The sequence below is a fragment of the Typopeltis vanoorti genome, chromosome 10 (genome assembly GCF_054136105.1).
Source record: "Typopeltis vanoorti isolate ZY-2024b chromosome 10, IOZ_Tvanoo_1.0, whole genome shotgun sequence".
NCBI lineage: Eukaryota > Metazoa > Arthropoda > Arachnida > Uropygi > Thelyphonidae > Typopeltis > Typopeltis vanoorti.
In genome coordinates, this window is record NC_143558.1 from 111,427,713 (window position 1) to 111,442,581 (window position 14,869).

A 14,869-nucleotide genomic window follows, 5' to 3' on the forward strand; every position below is an offset into this window, starting at 1 on the left:
TGTGTGTGTGTGTGTGTGTGTGTGTGTGTGTGTGAGAGAGACAGAGAGAGAGAGAGAGAAACAAAAATATGTGAAAGAATAAAAACCCTATCATTTAATTAACGCTTGAAATTTTATTTTCTCATAAATTCTTTTAAGTGGTTCTACTTTTCTGATGGACATTCAGCTGGTTTAATACATTCATCATTATGACGAACCCAGCCTTCTTTGCACACACATCCGGGTATACATATCCTAAAGCAAAGAAGATCTTTATCATATGCAGTTTCACAATCGCGTTGACAAAGATAGTCACACTCGCTGTATTCTTCCACTTCTGTATTCTTACATTTTTCTACAAGTAAATAAAATGCAATAATAAGAATTACATGTATAGTTTCTATTTAAAATTAGAAACATCACGTGTAAAGGATCTTTAAAAAACAACATAAAAATATTTTTTTAAAAAATATATTTATTATGATATTCACTTAATATAACTTCAGGAATTTCGGTGTTCTCTATTGCTCTCATGGATTTCCCAAAACTGTTTCTCATGGATTTCCCAGTTGAGAATATTCTTTATGTTTGTGTAATTAATAAGATAGTGAATAGATAAACAGATTTTGATGAACGATAGGAAATTCATACATAGTGTAGAAGGATAAATTCCACATAACAATTCCAGTTATTTACTGATGTTTCCCATCAAGACAATGTTCAGTTATGTGAAATACAGTTAATAATTAAAGAAACATTATCACCACCAGCTTAATACGGCCAACCTGAACGCCGAGTTGCCATAAATAATCCAGTTGTTGCTGTGTTCTGATATAGCAATTGTTCTCATGGAAAATACTGGGTTCTCTCTACCTGCTGAACACACTTTGAGTTCTAATTATTACCTGGTATTGTCCTAGATCAGTAATGGCGAACCTATGACAGGTGTGTTAACTGTGACACCAACAGTTGGTGAACCAGCGTTCACCAGCAACCGACAACTATTTTCCCTGTCTGAGTTCAGTTCAGCTTTTGCATTCGTGTCAACAAGAAGTGCGTTGAGTTATTTGTGCTAGTTCAACAATTTCTCATTTTTTGTGAAATACGAAATTTGTAATACAAAATGTTTGTATTTTTAATATTCTAGTCCTGTTATGGAGGAACCTCACATTAAAAAATCCCGATTGAGTGATAAAAAAAGTGGTCGAAGCTTTCAAGATGCATAGACTGAGAAGTACGGCGTTACTGACAGAAATGGCAAATCATTATGCCTATTGTTCCATGAAACAGTAGTAAGCAGAACGTGGAATGTAAAAAGACATTTCGAAACAAATCATCAGTGGCTTTTGGAAAAAAATGGGGAAGAAAGGAAGTAATACGTTTCTCAGTAACTACACGACAAAGAGTGTATCAGATAGCTTCCTTAACTGAAACAAAAAGCCAAGAGGCTTCACTTTAGGGGTGCAAAATTATATATGAATTAAGTGGATAATAATTTCAACATTATTTCAAAGCCGAATATAGAAACTATAAAAGTTTCGTGCCGAATAAACTTAAAAACCCCGCCGAAACCTTTATAGTTTTTAGCTATATTCGGCACAAAACTTTTATAGTTTCTGTATTAGGCTTTGAAATAATGGTGGAATTATTATCCGCTTAATTTATATATAACTTTCTTAAATTCTCAAAAAGTCCTACGAGTTTAACATCAGCAAGTTCCAGCATAGTTCACTACATAGCTCAGCATTGAAGGGCCCTCAGTGAAGGAGAATTTACTAATGAAACTCATCCAAACTGTGCGCCTTTTTTTTTTGTTTCAAGATATGCAAAATACAGTTGCTTTATTAAGCGCTTATCTGATTCACCGGGCATCAGAAATACCATTAAAACCATAGTGATGACAATGATCTCCGACGTACATCAATTAAAAGGAGACATATAATTTTAAATATTTTTCGATATATCTTGATGATGTCACCTCGTCTGCTCGGTTGGCCGCCATTGCTAGATTTCCCGATTGTCAGACAATGCAAGAAAAGTTGGTAAAGCCAGAAATTAGAAAGCCAATAAGCACATCAAGGAACGAAATATGCAGCATTGTTCTAAAAATGCTCCCTGACCTAAGCATTGATATGTCTAAAGTTGTGCCTGTGACGACAGACGAGGCATCCAATATGGCGGGGAAAAAAAGGTCGGTTTCGTGAAAAACTGTTTATGGAGGGTATTGAACATCCAGTTGTGCCATCTCGTTTCATTATCCACCAGGATGTGTTGTGTGCCAAGGAGGGATTCACACTACATGACGTAATGACAGTTATACATTACAAATATTTCGAAAACGAAAAGTTTTCGAATGATTTGTGGAGTGCTATGAAGTACTTAAGTTATATGTTGAGAATAAAAATTGGAACACTTTCCTCAGCTCAGTGATTGTACATGGATCAGCACACTAATGTTTTTACCGACTTCTCGGTTCATATAAAGGAACTGAACTCAAAATTACAAGATTTGGACAAAATTATTGACGTTATGTTTGGATTCATAAAAGCCCTTGAAACTAAACTTCAAATTTTCAAACGAGATGTGAGGACTAAAGCTGGGAAGTAGTTTCCTCGACTAAGAAAACATTTCGAGGTGGGCTTAGATGTACAAACTAAAATGGAGCCCTTGCATATAAAGTACCAGCATAGTTTAAACTCAATAAATGATCCGTTTGGAGGATTTAATCAACTTAGAAGTTTAGAACACACAGTTAAAATAATTAAGTATCCGGATATAGTAGTATACATTGCTAGGGAATTAAATGATTTCGAATGGCTACAAACTGAAGGATTAGAGCTGCAGTTAGTAGAGTTCCAGGCCAGCATCTGGACTCAAGTATTTGTCTACCTGAGGTGTCCTACCTTGAGGATCTGGAAAGAAATCGCCTGCAGAATGAAGAGTGCCACTACGAACAAGAAATTTTGAATGCTCGGAACCGATTACCGGAAACATTTAGCACCCTTAAAAATCTCGCAATGGCTTTACCCACAATTTTTACCTGTGTACTCTTGCAAGACCTTATTCTCGGCGTTAAACAACATTAAAACGGACAAAAGAATCTGACTAACAGATGAAGTTTGTTCTGCTTCCTAGGCTCTAAGTGGACAAAAGTACCAACCTTCAATTTCAAGCTTATCCATTAAAATTCAGCAACCAAAAAGTCATTAATTGATGTTAATCAAATCAAATGCAATGTGTTCCATTTTTTCCCCAGTTCAATTCAAAATTACTATTAAAAGTAGGGTAATGGTAAATTTTAGAATATTTAGAGTATTTATAATAAGTAGTGAATTTTTAGAGTACACAATATCTGATTTTAGAAAAATCTGCGAAAGAAGATGAAGCTTACATATTTCGTGAGCATTTATTGTCACGGGGGCTGTTACGAGAGTGATCACATTTAAACCTTCTTATCGAAGGATACATTGGAGAGAAGAGTAACACTCCACAAGTGCGAAGAGCGGACATTAATCAGGAGTGCAAGGTAAAACAGAAAGCAACTACAAGCAAACGGACGAACAGAACCAATGCCAATTCTTTTTTCTGCGTTTTCAGGATAGCACGCATTATCCTCTGGTGGGTGTAAGTGAAGTGCCTAACCCTTACTAAATGCAAATAAATTAGGATTTCAAATTTCTCCCCAATATATTCATCTAGTGAGCAACGTGAATTTATAAAACTTAAATCATGGAGAGTGTACATTCTGAAGAGAATGTGAATTTATATTCATTGGTTTAAGAAAATGTTGCTCATAATCTTAGTCATTCACAATGAGTTTCAAATTACTCACCTTCTGCCCTGCAGGAAATTACTAAGCAGACGAGACCGACGGCCAACAGAAGAGTCCTCATTGTTGCAGTTTTTCTTTTGCTAATTAAACAAGTAAACTTATTTAGCATAGGAGAAGCTGTTTTATATACTCACATTTACTGATAACTGTAGAAGAAGATTGATAAAAACATCTGCGTTGAGAACAACTGGCATAGACCTTTCAGATAACACCCTTCAAAACAGCTGTTAATCAAAAATCATAAGTGGACAGCTGCTTTTTTCTAATACCATTATCATCACAAAATGACAAGGTGTATAAGTGCGTTCTTTTACCAAAGTTCAGATCGATTTCAAAACCAACGAATATTTAAGTGAATATTTGAACTCATAGAAAAATGAATGATCCTGCAAAAAAATAAATAAATAAAATCAGCTAAAGCCTTTTATTCCCGTATAGGAGGTTGCGAGGCCGTTTTAGACATATCTATTAGCCCTATCTGATACTGTAAAATATTGTAGAATTTCTAAAAATGAATAGTACGTTGTGGATAAGAAATCTGGGTTATTTTTATTGATTTCTAATATCTGTATTAAAAGTAAACTGAATATTTGTAACTTTGAAATTTTTTAACTAAAATTTGTAAATGGGTACCTTTTTCGGCAGTTTTTAAAGTTCTTTAACTGACAGCAGGCTTATAATTTTAGTGCTATTGTTAAGCATCATTATATTTTGCTGTCAGGAAAAACAATCTTCTCTTAATATTAGTTTCATAAACAACGTTGCACAGTCTTAAAATGACAATAAATTACTTTCAAAACATCTTCCAAGAAGTAGTTATTGTTCTGATAGCGATTATTTCAATAACCACAGAAAACTGGATGTGGTTTTAATAATGTTTGTACATTCAGTACACTAAAATTAGTGTTGAAGGGTATCGGGATGGCAATGTGACAGATAGTAACATATCATAATTTGTTCACTCTTACAAATTCCTTCTTCCAATACTTTACTTTGTCGAATGCAAACCTGAGCCTCCATAGTCCCTTCGGTAAGAACGATACTCTTTGGTGAAAAAGCCTGAGTTCGAACAGCGTCTAGAATTCAAAGAAGCTATATGAGTTTTCCAATTGAAGATGAGTGAGTCGATATCATATAGACGGGAGGGTTTTTCTCGTGGAAATTAGTGTTCCTCGCCTCACAAAGCCCCAGAAAAACACACGCAACCAACAAACATAATACACTGGTTTCACATTTAAGTTGCTTAGGTCTTAATACCAAACAACTAGCGCCGATAACCACCCAAAGGGTATGCGTATTTAATAGACAAAATTTCATTTATGAATTAGATTACTATGGAGAGAATTTGGAGGTAGAGTGGTGTGGATTGACCACCCGGGATGTCATTGAACTCAATAATAATTTTTTTTTCAAATAAATTACATACATTATATGAAGACAATTATGCATTACAAATACTTTCTCGTACATAAAGTTTTTTTTTAAATAATAATAATAAAAATAACTGTTTGCAATGTATATTATTATAATACTCATAATGATTATTTTTACAGATGTTTCTTTGCAAGTTTACACTCTATATATACAATATCAATGGATATAATCACTCTATATTGCATACTTTTGTTACAGTTATTACATACATTTCATACATTACTTACATTTGTTTACATATGATACTTACTTTACATACATTTGTTTACATATAATACATACTTTCCATACTTTGGTTTACATGTGATACGTACATTAAATGCATTTGGTTACGTATGATATATCTTGGATGAGAACTAATTTCTCTGCTTTCATCCTCGAAGCTTATATGTAAGCTTATCTGAGGATGACACCAGTTGGTTATTATTATTATTTTTTTTCTGTGTTTGGAAGCTACGAAATCAATGATTGAGAAATTGGCGCGCGCGCGCACACACACGCACACACGCACGCGCGCGCGCACGCACACACACACACACACACACACACACACACACACACACACACACACACACACACACACACACACACACACACACACACACACACACACACACACACACACACACACGCACGCACACGCACGCACGCACGCACGCACACACACACACACACACGCACACGCACACGCACACACACACACACACACACAATAACTTGGAATGTATTGATGCGTCGCTGAACTGGCAGCCTGAACGAATATATTGTTGTGTTTCATTATGTTTGCATGGTATTTTGGGTGCGTGTTTCCTGTTCATAGTATGTCCTTAGAGCTCTTTTCAGGCTATTGTAGTTTGTAAGGTTTCTGTAATCAAAAGGTAATTTGTTTATCATGTGTGGGATGTAGAAGTTTCGCGTGTCCTTTCCGTACTGATTATTGTATTTATATGTGATTTAATTAAGTCCGAGGTCTTGTTATGCAGTATGTATTTCTGACTGTCTTGTAGTTGGTATGGAAATAATGTTTCAGCAAAGCTGCATAGTGACATAAATATTTTGCTGTCAGTATTTTGTGTTCTGACATTGCAATGTATATAAGGTCGTTATTTTCTCTTTGTTCCCAAAAGATCGGTTTTATTATTTTGTGCTGTAGCGACATTAATCTATTCAATTTGTAGGGTGCACAGAAAGCATACGTTGTTATGGCGTATCGTAGTATTTTTTGGCATAGTGCTTTGTATATTTGTGTTTTTAGGTGTATGGGAAATATGTCTTTTAACCTGTAGAGTTTGCCGCTTATTGATCGGAGTTTGTTGTGTAGATGGTTTATTTGGCTATTCCAGTTCATATCTGCATCTTGGTAAATTCCAAGGTATCGTATTGTTTCAACCTCAGTGATTGTGGTGGTTTTGCTGTTCTGTGTGTTTTTTATGTTGGAAAGTGGATGTTGGATGGTTATATACAGGGTGTCCCAAAATTCACGCAAGAAGTAATTTTGATAGAAAATACAGGTTTTTAATTAAAAATTGTAATTTCTTATTGATTCATAAAGTATACAGTATATGGTTATGCATGGAATAGCATATCAGGTAAATGGCCTCTACGGCTTTGCTGGCACATACGCACTCTTTTGTCGAAATTTTCAATGACCGTTTTGCATAAATGTGGCTGAATTTCGTTGATACAGCGCTCAGTTTCCTCCTTCAAAGCGTGGGTGGTCGTGGGCTTGTTGGCATAAACCGCAATCTTCAAAAAACCCCAAAGAAAAAAGTTCAACGGCGTTAAGTCACATGATCTGGGCGACCAATTCTGATCACCAAAACGGGAAATTACACGACCAGGAAATGACTCATTCAGTAATTGAATTGTTTCTCGGGCTGTATGGCATGTGGCACCGTCTTGTTGAAACCACATGTCGTCCACATCCATATCTTGCAATTTAGGCACAAAAAACTGTATTATCATGTCGCGATAGCGAGCACCATTAACTGTTATTGCCTTACCAGCCGCATTTTCGAAGAAGAATGGACCGACGATGCCTCCAGCCCAAAATCCGCACCAAACAGTGACACGTTGTGGATGCATTTGTTTCTCAACAATCACTCGTGGATTTTCTGAACCCCAAATGCGACAATGTTGTCGATTAACGAAGCCATCAAGATGAAAATGAGCCTCATCGCTGAAGATGATTTTGTTCGAAAAATAAGCATCCACTTGTTGTTGTTGTTCCATAATCCATTCAACGAACTCTCTTCGCTGTGTGTGGTCAGTAGGCTTCAGTTCTTGAGTCAATTGAACTTTGTAAGCATAAAGATGCAAATCTTTCGTGAGAATACGCTGTAGAGAGCTTCTCGAAATGCCCAATTCAAGACCACGGTGCCGAATTGATGTTCCTGGACTCTCAGCAACACTCTCACGAACTGCTTCGATGTTTTCTGTTGAACGACTTGTTGAAGGACGGCCAGAGTGTATAAGATCACTAATTGATCCAGTTTCCTTGAATCTTTTAAATAATCTTTTCACAGTTGATGAAGTTAAATCACTATTCCGACCATATTTTGTACGAAAATTGCGAACTGTAGCTGCCAAACCTTCATTATTTTTAAAATATTTCTCAACAATGAAAATGCGTTGTTCTTTCGTGTAGCGCTCCATTTTTAATAACCCTGAACTGTCAGCTGTCACGCTGTCCTTTTTTTCTCGTTGGCAACACTTTACCTCACAAATGGCGCTAAATTTAAATCTTGCGTGAATTTTGGGACACCCTGTATTTGTTATCAACTGGTCGAGTCAGTGGATTTCTGAATATCATTAATTTTGTCTTTTTTGAGTTTAGGTGTATGGAGTTTTTCGTGAGCCAGTCTATGATCAGATTTATATCATGTTGCATATTTGTTTGGGCTATGCTTGCGTTATTATGGATGGATATTATTGCTGTATCGTCTGCGTATTGGAAGATCTTACCTTTGAGTGGTAGCTGATTAATATCGTGCGTGTAAATGTTGAATAGAGTTGGGGAGAGTACAGCTCCCTGTGGTACTCCACAGGTTACTGGTAGCTCTCTACTTCGGTTTGACCCGATACGTGTGATATGCTTCCTATTTTGAAGATAGTTTGTAAAGCACCTGTGAAGAGGCCCGTCTATTCCAACATGCCTCAGCTTTTCTAACAAGATTTGATGTGTAAGTGTATCCAATGCTTTAGTTAGATCAATAAAGACTTCCATGACAATTTTGTTTTTGTCTTAGGCAGTATTAATTACGTCTGTAAAGTCTTCCAAGATAGAGATTTGTTCCCTTATTTTTCTGAAAAGCCTATTGTGTTTTGGGGATAATATGAAAGATCTCAGTGTATGCTGTGAGTTACTTCAGCATGATAGGCTCGACCATTTGATTGATAATTGGTAATGTTGCTAAGGGCGTATAATTATTGATTAAATTTCTTTTTCCATGTTTGTATATGGGTGTGATTATGGCGGTCTTTAGCATACTTGGTATCTGTCAAGTTTTAAATATTTTATTTATTAATGTTAGTAGGATAGGACTTAAACTAGTTGCATGTTTCTTTATATCTTTAGGTCTGATAACATCAATTACTGGGCCTTTGTTTGGTTTGATTTGATGAATAGCAGAAAGAAGTTCTGCTTCTTTTATGGTTGGGAACCATAATGTCTGTTTTGATTGTGGTCCAAGTGGAGGGTCTCGTTTTGTGATTGGGGGAATATTTCTGTGCAGTTCTTCAATGGAGTCTGCAAAGTATTGGTTAAAATCATTTGCTAGTTGTTGGATAGGTTTTGCGTCTTTCATGAAGCTGTGTTTTATGGTTTCGGAGGCGGTGGTGTTGGGAACAAAATCTATCATCTCATTGATCAGATGTCAGGTTTGTTTCATGTTGTATTGGGCAGAGGTTAGTTTGTCTCTGTAGTAGCTTCTTTTTGCATTGCATTGCTGATTTGTGTTTTATGGCGATTCCTTGTTATCTTATATTCAGTTTTTAAAGCTGTGTTATTTGGATATAGCTTTAATTCTTTCCATAAAGCGTCCTTTCTGTGTATTTCTAGGATTACGTTTTGTGTTATCCAAGGATTTTGTGTTGTTTTTGAACGAATTCGGGCTTTCTTTGTAGCTTTCTTATATAGTTCCTCCAGTGTGATTTTAATGTTGTTGTATAAGATATCTGTTGAATCGGATGCCAGGTATTCCCAGTCTATTTATCTTATTTCGGGGTTGACTATTTCTTCGTCTATTATTGTTTTCTGTCGCTTTTCTTCTGTGGGACATTGCATGGATATTTTCTTGGTGTGCAGGTTTAGAGCGATGAAGTAATGGTCTGCTACTTTGCACTTTATGACTGATGCAGTGTAACTGTCTGGTGGTGCTTGGACGTTTATATGATCTAGACAGAAGGCAGTGATAGTATTTCCGAATATTTCTTCTCTAGTACATGATGTTATTGTTGGTATTAGCATCCGAAAAGCAGTCGCTTCGTCATTAGTTATGGATACTTCTGTAAGAAACAATATATCAATAATAGCAGTGTAATTCCTCAGATAAGCTTGTAACAATAACCAATTTTTTCGGATGCTTCTGACATTAAAATCAGCATTAAAGTACTAACTGACAGGCAACACAAATTCATGAAAGACACATCCGAACTCCGTCAAGAACTTAATTCCTAAAAACTTTAATACGAACTTTTAAATCAACAACAACATAAAGAAGATCTTGTCATAAACCGTCTTCCAGAAACCGAATCCACAGAAAATCTCAATACGTAGTTTTAAAGTTAGGCCATGCAATTGACATCCACCTACAGCATAATGATATTCAGACCATAAATCGAATTCCCAGGAAGCACAAAAAAACAAAGCTTGCCACGACCTGCACCAGTCATAGTTGGTCTGACAAGGAAGTCCACAAGAGACAATCTCATAATAGCCAGCAGACTGAAAAAACCAGTTGCCAACGACTTAAACGCATCGCAAGACAATACTCCAATCCTTCTATCTGAGTATTTAACACCATTCAATCAGAATCCGTTGTACCAAGCAAGAAAAGCAAAAACAGAATGCTGTTTGATGGTGGTTTTAATCTGCGCCCAAATGTTGCACTCCCAGCCAGCGTTTTTCCATTCGGAACAAAGATAGCAAAGCTTGACCGAGAAGTGGGAAATGCAGTCATCGAAGTTCTGTTTGTTGTTCTTAAATTTGATTCTGATTAATCTGTCGTCTGAGGTTTTGTAATTGTAGTTGTTGAATTGTGATCCCTAAATCTTTTAATTCTATCATTGATAGAGTCTTCCCTATCATCGTCCGAATGTCTAGCTCCATTTTCTGGAGCTGAATTTCTGCTTTGTTTTCCCCGGTTTTGGAGCTGGGTTCTCTTTCCACTTAGCACTTTTGTTTTTTCTGTTGGTGGTGATGGTAGCAGTTCTTTCCTCTTTCCCTCTTCGAATTGCATCTCTCTGTAGAAGAGCGGTCACAGGCTACTGAAGGGACAGTTATATCCTCAGAATTACTGGTCTTTAAACGATGGCTCTCGAAGATGTTGCCGGCTGATTGGCACGTGCCATTTCTGCAGCTGTTTCTGAGGTAGATGCCAGATGGACTGTAGATGCCGGTTCTGCTACAGTCATTGTTGTCGTTGCGGTGGAAATAACGATGGAGATGGTAGGGCACATCTACTTTCTTTACTTTTTCGAGAGCAGTTTTGTGAATTTTTCTTCTCCAGTCTTTGATGGAAAGTTATAGAAATTCTTTACTGCTGAAAGTTGACTGTTCTCTCAGTGATTTAATTAGGGAACAATCTTTGCCCAGATGTTCAACTGAGCCGCAACGTAGACACTACCTCTATATTCAGGTATATTTAACTGTTACTGTTGATGTGTCAGTGGTACTGATGACATCCGTGGAAAATCACCTCCGTAGAGAACCAAGATTGGTCTTCTTTCGAAATGTTCTTTTTGGTGTTATGTCGTTCCCTTCTATAGTGATACCCTCAAAAGGTTTATCTCTTGAATCCGTATTTTTCACGACTTAAAAACTCCAACCCTGTGTGGGGATTGGGGGGTGGCAGACGCTCTGCACGCCGATAGTCCCTTTATAAACTTTACTGAGAATTCTGGGTTCTTCACACCCAGGCACCGCTGTACCTAGAGTACTAGTCCCTGTTTGTAGGGGGAGGGGGAGAACCAGAATCATTTTACTGATAATTAATATCTCTCCGTTTAAAAGGAAAGGGGAAAAAATTAACTCTGTCATCTGACTTAGAGTTACCTCATCTTTCAACTTAGATAAGTAAAAGGAATGTAATCTATTTTGAAATTAATAGTCCAGCTCTAGTAGAATAAACTGTTTCCCTATATAAGCCAGAATGTTAGTAACAAACACAATAATGCAACTGGCTGAAAGCAATAATGTTAAAATTTTGCAGCAAATCAAACAGCATTGAAAGAGTAAAGGAAATTGTCCAGCTTTTATACAAGGTGACACCGGCTAGTAGAAGCAGATCAAATGGGCAGTAGCGGACGATAACAAAGTTACTTCAATCACCTGATTTTATACCATACACGCTGCAAGTTTGCTCCGTGTTAAAAATAGAGGATGTGTATCTAAAGTGTTTTTTTTTTTTTAATGCGGCTCCCACACATGAGAGATTGATTTGAGAAACTATAGTCTATAGTATATCTGTACCGTGGTTAAGTGTTAAGAATTTTTTCTATTTTCACTTTTTATTTTTATTTTTACTTGGTGAACACCTATTCTAGAGATTAACATGGAATATTTTTCAAGCCACTTAAGGCCTCCAGTAAGCTGGGAGGTGGGATCTCACACCTAGGAATAAAATTTATCTCCCACAGGACTATAAATTGTTTTGCATAGAACATTGTTTGCACGTGCCGGCACAAGCATTTTTATTTTATATTTCCTTCATGGCCTCTCTTGAATGGTGGCATTCTTTATCTGAGTTGGGGGGAGGGGGGATAGCTAGCAATATGTAATTGTCTCCGTTTAATTTGGTGTGCCTTCTCATTCTGATCTCCCCCCCCCCATGTGTTCATGCATCAATTATACAGTTAACTTACTGGAACATTATCTTGATTAACATACTACACTACAGAGTAGTTTCCCACTCTTTATGGTTCATTTGTCTGAACTGGTAATTGAGAACAAAACGATTTATATTTTTTCCATATTTTTCATATATTGTAGTAATTTTGTACTAATTATGTTATATCTATGTTTTTCCAGTAACTCTGTTATAATTATTATGTGTTAAACTTCAAGAAATTTACACGAATAGGTAAAGTTGTTTACGTAGATGAAGGTACTGTACATATTAGGTGGTTTTGCTTTGTATTTTAAAACTTATATAATATGTTATATTTATTTTTCTCGAATTTTTTTGTTAATACTGTCGTTTATTTTTTAATTGTGTTTTGTGTCGTAATTGTCTTGCGTTTTTTATTCTTTCCTTATTGGAGAGAGGCCCATCTCCGAGATTTGTACAGGTTGCGCCGCTCTGTAATAATATCCGGACAATTTCCTATTACTTCACAAATTTCGTGATGATTAAGAGACAAATGTGGTAATTGTAGTTATCATGAACAGCCCAAAAATAAAAGGATTTTCATCATACAATAATAAAGGAAATATCGACGTGTTAGCTTACAGGAGAAAAAAAAACAAAAACATTCATACTCTGCTGCAATAGTATTCTTATCATTTATTAATGTAAGTCGTCTATCTGTAATCGATAGAGAATATGAATTATGCAACTCCAAAAACAAACGCTCCGATAATCAAATATGAATTTTATCACTAAACTTAATTAACAGCACAATATCATTATAAATAAGGAAATCATCGCAGACATGCATCAAAGTATGCATTAACTTGATCACATTCTTGTCAAGCAATATCATTATCACAACAATTTAACAGAAAGCCGTTTTGGGCTTAACAGTTTAATTTTTTGCGCTTTTAACATGTAGCATTATTCAGTTTTAATTTAAACCGAAACTGTTTCGCACACATATCAAAACGGACGCCAACAATCAACGTCCATACTTTTTCTCCTATGTATATTTTGTAAATGTAAATTCTACGCATGAAAAGTTGCAAACTTTAATTGTCTTGAATTAGTACATTAAGACTCACGTGGAACTGATGTACTACACACAAAAACATAGATTTTTTTTCAAGCCTCTTTAGGCTTCAATTAAGCTGGATCTATCCGGGCGATAATATTGATTTATTACCAATCCAGTCAGACAACGGGATTGGCACTCAACTTTTTACTTGGAGTGTAGAATAAACATAAACCGTGTGTTCTTCACAGAACTTGCATTTACAAGCTTCCAATCATTCATATTTAAAATGTCTCTACATTCAGCTGGAAACTCACTCCTCCCCCCATTCACATTTAAAATGTCTCCACATTCAGCTGGAAACTCACCCCCCCCCCCTTCTGACTTAGGGAAATCTGTATTATTTCCCAGAAACATCATTATTAACTAATAACTAGCAGCAATAATATCCTACTTACAGCATCGCTGGTCTGGTTCACTTTGTGATTAGCGTATCCGCTCTTTAACCAATAAGCTAAGGTTCAGAATCACATTCCTCCTCCTCCAAGGATGGAGGAGGAGGTATGTTATTTTCTTTAGGTTGTAGATGAGTTTCCTCGCCCTGTGTGCGACCATATCCCCATTTCGGGAATATATATATATATTCCCGAAATGGGGATATGGTCGCACACAGGGCTATATATATATATATTCCCGAAATGGGGATATGGTCGCACACAGGGCGAGGAAACTCATCTACAACCTAAAGAAAATCACATACCTCCTCCTCCATCCTTGGAGGAGGAGGAATGTGATTCTGAACCTTATAACGTGAAGATAATTACCAGCTACACAGGTCAGCACACCAGTTACTAATAATTGCATGTAATTTCCTTTCACTCGAAATAAAATTTTATTTGTTTTCGATTTCTCCTGATCTCTAACAAATAAACAAAAAAAAAATCAACTGTTTAGAAATACTTCAAAATATAACATTATAACATTCCGAAGTAGAAACATTAATCATTATTAGAAACATTTTATACGAAGGTATTAAATTAATTTATTATGCTTTATTATTTTTATCAATTTATAGGCTTATATTAACCTATAGGCTAAGATATTTTGCCTATTTTCTTTACTTAATGCAGCTATACTGTAAATGTAAGTACAGACGTATCTCGTTGCACTAAAACAGGAATCTTTGACATATGAAGAGCTTCGTATTTTTTGAGAAAGTTGAAACACATATCTTACGTCTTTGGGGATTAAGAAATGGTCATACCAAAACTTTCTAAAAATCAGAAGCTAAGTTTTTCTTACAAAAGCACTGACAAACTAGCTGCACTTTTTATGAATAGGCTGCTTTTATGAAAACGTTTAATACCATTTTTCGACTTCATCCCACCCAAGAAAGAATATAAATCTATTATAAATTTAAGTATCATGAATGATCTAAGAGCATGATAATCGGAACACCCTGCGCTAATTCCGCAGATATAATTTTTTACAACTACTTTAGACCTCCAATAAGCGCGGTTGTGATAGTCTCAAACC

General features: G+C 36.1%; 1 protein-coding gene across 1 annotated transcript; it reads right to left on the reverse strand.

Moving 5' to 3' along the window:
* Positions 1 to 93: 93 nt before the first annotated feature.
* Positions 94 to 3,932, reverse strand: LOC150102703 (allergen Api m 6.03 / Api m 6.04-like). Its single transcript, XM_090399722.1, has 2 exons — positions 3,812 to 3,932; positions 94 to 334 (listed from the first exon to the last, which is right to left on the reverse strand). Exons 1-2 carry the CDS (start codon positions 3,918 to 3,920, stop codon positions 144 to 146), a joined length of 300 nt encoding a protein of 99 aa, XP_090255848.1. The 5' UTR covers positions 3,921 to 3,932; the 3' UTR covers positions 94 to 143.
* Between the last annotated feature and the right edge of the window lie 10,937 nt (positions 3,933 to 14,869).